The 9,268-nt window shown below is 48.8% G+C and overlaps 1 protein-coding gene across 1 annotated transcript; it reads right to left on the minus strand.

Annotated features, from left to right (window-relative positions):
- Positions 1-385: 385 nt before the first annotated feature.
- Positions 386-2,725, minus strand: LOC144141446 (uncharacterized). Its single transcript, XM_077673001.1, has 4 exons — positions 2,584-2,725; positions 1,816-2,446; positions 1,495-1,570; positions 386-547 (listed from the first exon to the last, which is right to left on the minus strand). Exons 2-4 carry the CDS (start codon positions 1,965-1,967, stop codon positions 413-415), a joined length of 363 nt encoding a protein of 120 aa, XP_077529127.1. The 5' UTR covers positions 1,968-2,446; positions 2,584-2,725; the 3' UTR covers positions 386-412.
- Positions 2,726-9,268: the final 6,543 nt, after the last annotated feature.

Raw genomic sequence — 9,268 nt, forward strand, 5'->3', positions numbered from 1 at the left:
AGCACATATGTGCCATATCTTGTTTAGTTGATCTGCCATGCTGTTGGGAAATACATGGGACAGAATTTTAAACGTTTTCACTCTTCGAATAACTCTCTCAACATGTATCCGCACACTGGCAATCTTTCTGGTTTGCTCCCCATCTTCTTGGGAAAGTTGAGGCGTCCCGTCCATGAAAGAGGGAATGTTCAAATGCAGTGACCACGCCTTGCATTCGTCCTGAATAGTGAAGCCCCTGTCTGCCATAATGCTGCGTCCTGGGAAAAACTTGTCTAAAACATTGGAAGAGTTAGTGAGAGCTTTGTCTGATAGACGACCAGGTGCAAGGTCAGACACAAATACGACGAAGCCGTTAAGGCTGCAGACTATGAGGCCTTTCGCAGGGTTGTGCTTCTTATACTGTGAAAATGTCTCACTTTGGACACGAAATGACGACGGTGTTTCTATGTAAATCTCCGTACAGTTCAGCATTCCATTGACAGTGTCTGGTGAGGAACGCCTGTGGACGGTACTTGTCGCACAGCTGGGGTGGCATCGATGTTGGTACCTGCGCCAAAGAAAAGAAGTTTGCACACTTTGGAAGTCTTTTCCTGGAAAACAATCACAAAAAAAGAACAGTCATAGGAATGAATTGAAGTTTTTGGCCCTTGTGCATACCATTGCATCCGATTCGCATAGTCCCTTTTCAGCCAGAAAGAGGGACCCTCAAGCTAAATTGGCTGATTATTTTGGGATCAACTGACCTTTTCAACAGATGTCTCTTTTTGTAGTATGACCCTTCCATAGCAGTCAGTCTTGTAAGCCGTAGCAGAAACAACCGCATCCAAGTATAATGTCATTTAGCTTTGTCAGTGGCTTTAACCAGCTGATATGAAGCTAAATCAGTGAAGAATTTTTTATGTTGTCAATGGCTATTTTGTATAGCTGTCCTTTTAGAGGCACATTCAAAGCAATTGCAGTTTCGTAGAATTTGTCGCGCAGTGATGTTAATGTTTGTGCGACAAAAAGATTACAATTCAAGTACTCGAGTCACCCACTATATAATAATTAAGACATTAGCGAAGTGCATTTGAATGTGATGACAGTGACCACAAGAGGCCACTTATTCACCATCACACCGCCCTTGTCATGCTGCCGTCATCAAAATGCAGTTGTATGACAATGTTATCACAATATCTCCATTGAGCCAGTGTTGCGCAGGTGATACAGTCGTGCACAGACACTTTCAGAAATATTTGCAGCATTGTGGCTTCGGGGCCTGTTTGGCGAAGTACTGGGAGGATGGCATGGAGGGATATTGAGTTTCAAAACGAACCAAGAACAGCAACGAAGGTGCAAGAGATAGATACGCAATAAGGTAGCACATAAATTATTTCATTTGGTCTCATAAAAACTGTCCATGTATTATTCTCACAACACAAGTCGTGGAATGGTCGCATGGACAAAGGTTTCAGAAGCTGGATGTCACACTAAATGCGAAAAGTATGCACATACCTGGATGATCCTGTTGTTCAGGAAGTCAAGCCAGGTGATCCAAATACGCGACACCGTGCTTTCTGACACCCAAAACCTGCGTATTGAAAGCAATAGATTGAGTGTTGTCTCGTGTAACGTTTACCAATATGTTTGTAGGTGAAGTCAAGGGTTTGACGGACAACCGTCTGGTCGGGAGGGTACATTTGAGAAAGAAAGATGGCCCCGACCAAGTAACGCTCCCGTGCGGGAGCTGGAACGTCTTTTAAGTTTTTCTTTTTCGTTACTTGGTCGGTGCCGTCTTTCTCTCTCATATGCTTGTAGGTAAGAGAGGTATTTTACCTAAAGGCAAGGTCTGTACCGTCGAGGTCCAATCGAAGGCGCATTAACACCAGGATCAACTGCGTCTTCATATTAGGCACGAACTTTCTGTCTTCATTCGTTGTTCCCTTCATTTTCCAAAATTGAAGACTGTTGACGTCTTCTTCCAGCATTGACCAAAATGCCTCCAGCAACTTCCGTGTCTTAAATCCAGTGTAATATTTCAGCCTTTTTTAATCTTGAACAATATTGTCATAATGAAACTCGCTTTATTTTTTGCTACGAGCCTCTTTGAGCTGAATACAGGTGTATGATAGCTCTAAAGTCAGGCACCTCATCTTTTGTTGCAAACTGTTGCACGACTTCACGGCTTCCCCATGAGCGTTCTTGCGGTCTTCCAGCTGCTGCGTAAGTGACGCAATCGTGTTGTTGGCCTCTGCCAGCTCCTCTTCGAGCTGTGTAACTGCCTCCTTCAGCCTGTTCACAACTGCATGTTCATTTCCTTTGTCATATGAATAGGAGTGTTCTGCAAGTAAGTCAACGTCTTCTCCAACACGTCTTCCTCCAGTGCTATCAAAGCTAGTGTCACAGTTGAGGAGGCTCCAGGGGAATTTGGCACTTGCACTTGATCCTCATCATTACATTGAGGGGGCTACCACATGGGAAGAATAAAAAAGTCAAGGACTACAATTTTGAAACGTGACAGGGTGCAGTAAGGTGCTTATTAAAATGTTTTCTTGTTAGAATCGCTTGCTCACTACAGGAATGTATTATGTTTTCGCCACATACCTTCTTTAGTATCAAAGTACGCCTCTTGACAATCTTCCTCTGTTTGAGGGGGAAGATTGTAGGCACCCGAACCATGTACGACTTTCGGCCTCCTTCAAAATGCTCACCACACACTTTGTGGCCGGTCGTAGGGACCAACTTCGAGAACCTTAATGAACAAAAATACACGCATTATAAACACACACATAGACGCACAAATGGAATGCCGATCATCATTTAAGACACAACAGTTAGTTTGAATGACATATCATGCACCAGTGACAGCTTGTCTTTACTGCTCGGTTAGAATGTCACACACGTCAAAAGAGCACTGATTTGACCGAAAGATTCCTTGAATGCCATTTACACTGCTCCGCATTGCAAGTCTCTTGCTGCAACAAATAGTAAGACTGCCAGAACTGCAACTGAATGAGGCCTGACAAAATTTCAGCACATTCATAACACATTTCTAATATAGCATGACAAACAGGCGCACTCTCAGCTAAATGAGACGCGTAACACATAACCACCATCAGCACTAGCAGCGAGACAATCACTCGGGCTGTGCAGAGGTGGCGACAATAGGGCATAATGGTGAAAAAAAGGGGGGCCGGGAAGAGTGAATGAGAAAAAAGAAATTAAAACCTCCCAGCGTTGCCGTTTCGCGAAAGCAAAACTTCACATGGAAGATGTGCTGTCAATGCAGGGCTTCGATGATATGACAAGGCGGGAATGAAGATAAACATTCGCCGCAAAAAAAAAAATGTATGATTCCGTGAGTGACATGCGCGGCTGCCGCTCGCTCTGTTTTGCCCGCGGCCTCGCAGCAGATTGCTCGGCGCCGATATCGTCGATAGGCATTCACCGCTTCGAAACTGCAGCGGTAAGGCAGGCGTAAGACATTAAACTTTGTTTTCGTTGATGCTGCTTTACCTCCCGCTCGAGTTATCACATATCGAAAGGAGCGGTGAGACAACGGCTATCTCGTTGGCTTCGATGCCGTCGCCGGCAGGGCTGAGCTATCGCAGTGCAATGGCGCGAGCTCGGAAGTACAGTTAAGCTGGCCCTGTATCAGGCGTATCGTTCGTCGTCGATAGCCATTCACCGCTTCGAAACTGCAGCGGTAAGGCAGGCGTAAGACACTAAGCTTTGTTTTCGTTGATGCTGCTTTACCTCCCGCTCGAGTTATCACATATCGAAAGGAGCGGTGAGACAACGGCTATCTCGTTGGCTTCGATGCCGTCGCCGGCAGGGCTGAGCTATCGCAGTGCAATGGCGCGAGCTCGGAAGTACAGTTAAGCTGGCCCTGTATCAGGCGTATCGTTCGCGTTAGACGCCTGATAGTCGTCATAACTTTTCGTCAGATGTCATTTTAGGCTTCCTACATTTTGCAAGGAAAACAACTTGTCCCCAATGTGTCGCCGATGTCGGCAATAGCCCCGGGAAGGGGATCGAGCTCAAGCTGCGAAGTTTTGCGGTCGCTGATCGGCACATCATTAGTGTGGCAAGCCTTTTGTGACGCGGTATTGAACGCTGTCAAAGTGTACCGCATTAAACACACAAAATTCACAAACACTTTGAACAAGAAAGTGTGCCTTACTTGCCACTCTGTCCGACTCGGTTGATCTTCTGCACCCATTCCTCTCAGAGCTTCTGATCCTTCGGGAACACGGGAAATCCGATGCCCTTGTGTTTGACGCTGTTGTTATAACATCCCGGCACGCAGCACGTGAATCCAACCATCGTGGTTCATCCAAATAAGGCAACTAAGGCTGGTTATTGCAGTCCACCGATGCAGCAACTGCGTAGCTCAATACTCCAAGCGTTCACAGAAAAGTCCAGTTACCATCATGCATTGCGGCAGCATTGGCGTAGTGAAACTCGCGGTGAGATCGGTCTATCGCGCGCGCATCGCTACAGTGCGCATAGTTCCGGTATCGGCCTCTGCGCCGCCGCCGCTGTGATGTTCGTCCCAAAAGAAAAAAACTAGTTCCACACACGCACGCACGCACGAACGAACGAATAAACGGCTTGCCCCCGTATTCGTGATCTCACGCACAGGCATGCATTAGCGAGCACGCGTCGTACTGTGTCGAAGCAAGTATGACGATAAGGGCAGGTCCAACTCCGCATGTTGTATTAAGCGTCTGTTTGAAAGTCCACTTCGTGCGCAGCACATTGTTTACAAAGCGCAGCCCTGCATTCCGCGCTGGCGGGACATCACGGTCTGGCGCGATCAGTCAGTCACCCGCCCGGTCTTGGCGGGTACACGTCTTGTGTCGGTTTTCACCGTAGACGCAAGAGATCGTCGCGATCGCCGCCGACGTCTTAAGGCCAGAATACATGCAGCGAACTTTCACGACCAAGTTCGCGCGGCAGAAAATCCGCCCTGGCAGGACGCCGTATGTTCGTAGGGCTCAGCTTTTCTTTCCTCCATGGTCGGGCTGAACTACGAAGATACGGCCTCCAGCGCCGCACCGCCGCTGGGGATGCTCTGTGTGGCTAACTCCATGCCCGTAATCAACGTCGGTGTTCAGTAAACAGACCCAGTGGAGGAGCTTCCCGCATGGGTTGTAAGTCGTTAGACGATTCTGCGCGACTCGGGGGCGTTTCTTCTCCTGAAATATGCGTTTTCAGTTCTCAAAAGCGGTAAAGACAGTAAATAAATTTAAAAAACGAGCGCCTCGGGCAGATTCGAATCAGCGACTGCCGGAAATTCGGTGTTCCATCTCCACTCTACCTCGCTAGAGGGCGCTTTATTGCAAAATAGGAATGTCAAGCCTGCACTCCGAATACATACGACTGGCTGCTTCTATTTTGCTGTATTTGAGGTGCCCTCACAGTGATATCGCCTGTTCCTTACACGCCGATCTTGCAGACGGGCCCCATGTTGCTGTTAATACAAGTTATGTAGCCGGATTTCCTCCATCTAACCTAATAAAAGCTATCGTGCATGCCTATGTCCGCGACACAAGCCGCGGTAGTTGGGTCAGGAACGTGTTGTTCTTGCGGCTTGAGCTTTCAGAACAACGCGGACTTCACTGCTTACAACGCCATTTTCCTCAATCGATCTCAAATTTACAATGCGTTTTTTAGCTCCACGAGTCGCGGGACAAGCGTACGTCTATCAAACTCTTCCAAAGCGGCCGTCTGCAGCGTCCCGTAGATTAGTTCCTTCGGTTTGCCGCTCGCCGCCTTTCCGCCGCCGACGAACTCTTTTGGCCCAGCTAGATCGGCGGCGGACGACGGTTTTCTCGCCTCCGGGCGTCGGGTGCAAGCGGCCGGGATTTGATCGTCATATTTTCGTCGCATACTTGTTCCATGTATTCTGGCCTTTACGCACGCATGCATATTTGGCATGTACGGTGCCGCGCGCAAGGTGAGTCGAAATTACCGGCAGCTCCGCTGAAATTGGCGGGCAGCGTGGTGCGCTTTTTAAATGTCGTTAACGAAGCCATGACAGAGGAAAAACAAAACAAAAAAACAACACCAAATCGAGACATGAATTTTTTTAGTTTTTTTAAGCTTGCTCCATTTATGTCACTGAACGCTGCGAGCAATCTTTACACAAATTCATATTCTTGCACGTTTAGAATGCACAGAGGAAGTAATCGGGCGTTTTTCACACGACTGCGTCATAGAATATATGATGCAGTCACTCATGAATTGGTGTGCGTAAATGGTAGGAATGCATCTCCATGCTTGCTCCCGGACTGGACAAGAATGAAATCGCAAATTTACTTTTCGTACTGGAGAGAGGGAGACGATGCGCAAGTTTACTCTTGACTGGTGCGGGAGCGGAACTGGGGCTGCACTCCGCCCCACACGAGAAGAGTACGCGGTCAGTTTTTCTCTCCGTCCTCATGGGGAGCGAACATTGCTTCCAACACCCCGTAACTTTCGGGGGAGTGCGCCAACGCTTTTGTTGAATTCCAATGGCAGATCCGGAGCGGTCACCGTGCTCCACCGCGGAGCACGCCGACTCCGCGAAGAACAGGTACTCCGAAGCTGCCTTTGGAACGCAGCCGCTCCCGCCGGAGCAAAGTGCCGAGCCGGGACGGGAACAGGAAATCTCCAGCTTCCTTTGCGTGGCGCCTTCCCCGAAATCGTCTGGTTCCCGCGGGCGCGTTCATCTCGCGCTGCGCGGCTGGAGGAGGCGGAGAAGGCGAGCACTGACCGGGAGCGCAGACGGCTGCGACGTTGGCGACGTCACGCGGCAAACGTAAGCGCCCGAGGGAGTTCCGGCTGACTCCGCCAATTTCGGCGGAGCAACTTTTTTTGCTCCACAGAGCGACCTCGGCTGTGACGGCGCTCCCGATCTGCCACTGGAACAGGATTTTGTTGCTCCCGATCTGCCATTGGAATGCGCCTGCTCCAGACAGAGCAGAAAAGTTGCTCCGAAAGTGCTCCGTATCTGCCATTGGAATTCAACATTAAAAGAATACAATGACTGTTGGACTGTTCAAATACTCCCCCGATCATTTTACGCAAAAAGTGCTAATGATGGACTGCTGACTCAAGAAGCACATTGCGAATTTCAAAGGGTGCAACGTTTCAGAATAGTGCACATTTCCAGATGGAGTAAACAATGAGATGGCCAGGTCGCTGCCCGTGAATGATCGCAGGGAATTAGTGTTTCCCAAAAACGCGATCATTCACATATGGCAGCATTTTGTAAGTGACCCCTTCAATGACTGCGCTCTTGGAGGCTTTTATCTTTTTGAGCTGTTTTTTCCTTCCTTGAGCTTGACTCTTCTATAAGGCTCTCGGCCAGGCTGTGCATGACTTCCCTGGAGAAGAGTTGCCCAGATAGCTGAATTGGTTAGGCATTCAAGACTTCCCTGGAGAAGCCAGTGGCAACCAGTCGCCGCACTTGAATGCTGAAGATTGACTGGACCTCATTTCAGCGGAAGCGCCTAGGGGAATTCCTCAAGGCTCCTTTTGCTTTTCCGCACTTCACCTGCAGCTTTGCACGCGCCGTTGTGTAAGCAAGCAAGCCTTTTTTGCAAGTGAACACTGTAGGCAAAGCACAGGTAGTCATCCTGCAGATGTAGCTTTTGTCTAAAAATTAAAAAGCACCGCTGCTTCTTCTTTACCTACACTGCGCACTCGCAGAAAGCTTGCCCATCAGCGCAGACAAAGTTGGTAAAGCGTAAAAATGTGCAACCTTGAGGCACGCGCTCACATGCACTTGGGGTTTTCGGTCTCTGCCGGGCGGAGTTGTGTCGGCCTAAGCATCTTTGCTGTTAAAAATAAGATCTCAAGCAATACCTTGCGCTGGATGAGATTCCAGGCGGGGCCTCTGGAATGCAAGACGAGCACGAAAGTCTGCTATCGTGACCGCACGGAAATTGCTGGCTACAGCTGTGGCCTTCGATTTAGAAAACCTGTGTTTTACGCGTGTACCCACTACTAAAGGAGAAATTTTGAGCAAGGGAATTACGGAAGTGGCAATGAGGTGAGCAGCAAAGCAGGTACCCGCTAATAGGGTATACGCCTCGAGCTTCGCGATCGCTGCGCCGCCTGCCGCCGCTTCTCCGCGGCGTTGACGGGATGTGCGCTGCGTGGCTGATAGGAGCTCGTGCAGTGTTTTGGTTCTGTTTCGCTTCTTTTCGCCTTTCCGCGCCCTAAACAAAACTTGTTATGGTGACGTCTATAAGCAAAGAGTGCGTTTATGTCACTTAAAAAGCAGCTGCGTCTTCGTAGAGCACGCGATCGCCTGCAAGAGCTACCCGGGGACGCGGTTCTGCGCGCATCGTCGCCGCTCTTCCGGGCGTCGGCGACGGTAGCAGCATATCACCCCTGTCACCTCCAAATACGTCAGGCACAAATGAATTCTACTGTCGCCTAATTTAGACCTGACACTGGCACAATGAGAGGTTGGCTTCATTTTGCAGCGTGGACAATGAATGCGGCTTCGTTTCGAATATATACGCCGCAGAAAAATATGTTTCGGGGATGTGATTACCCAATCCCGGACAATAACTTAAGAATATAAACTATGAGAAAATGTTAAGTATATTCCAAGCCTGTACATCGTTAAATATGTGTCCACACACGCCATATAGCAAGAACCAAGGCAAGTTAATGAAACCACAGAAAAATAAATGCTGTGCAAGTGCGGAAGAAAATAATAGCTCTAAGGGAAATGAAAAAAAAAAAAAAAAAGACAGTGCAGCTTCTGACACGCTAAAGACGTTCCTCGAAACTTGAGCCTGGTAGGGCTTACCAGACCTACTATACGCGAAATGCACTGCTATTTCGAGAGACATAGGAGTGGGGGGGGGGTAGAGGAGGGGGACGCTGTGTACAAACGCGGAGCGGAATCAAGCTGAACGTTTTAGTAATCACACACACAAATTTCGCGTTCACTGTCGTTCTGTTTTCCGACTTCAACGAACAGCTGATCGTTCGGCGGACGCATTTTTGGAAGTATATAGGGTAGGCAGTTCAGAAGCGACGACAGGAGTCGTTGGAAGAGTGTGGTATGTGATAAGGCCCTCTGATTTCAGTTTCTCCTTTATTCTGCAGGCTCCCTGTGCCATATGACGGTGTTGTTTACTCGCGTACGCGAATTATATTCTAAGCCCGTCTCCGCGCTGCTCGCGAAGGATATGTGTAGCAGTTCAATGTTTACGGGCGCTCACCTCACCTCACGGGCGCTCACCTCACCTCACGGGCGCTCACCTCACCTCACCTCACGTTT

The sequence above is a fragment of the Haemaphysalis longicornis genome, unplaced genomic scaffold, assembly GCF_048455015.1.
Source record: "Haemaphysalis longicornis isolate Haplotype H1 unplaced genomic scaffold, Haemaphysalis longicornis Haplotype H1 scaffold_6, whole genome shotgun sequence".
Classification (NCBI taxonomy): domain Eukaryota; kingdom Metazoa; phylum Arthropoda; class Arachnida; order Ixodida; family Ixodidae; genus Haemaphysalis; species Haemaphysalis longicornis.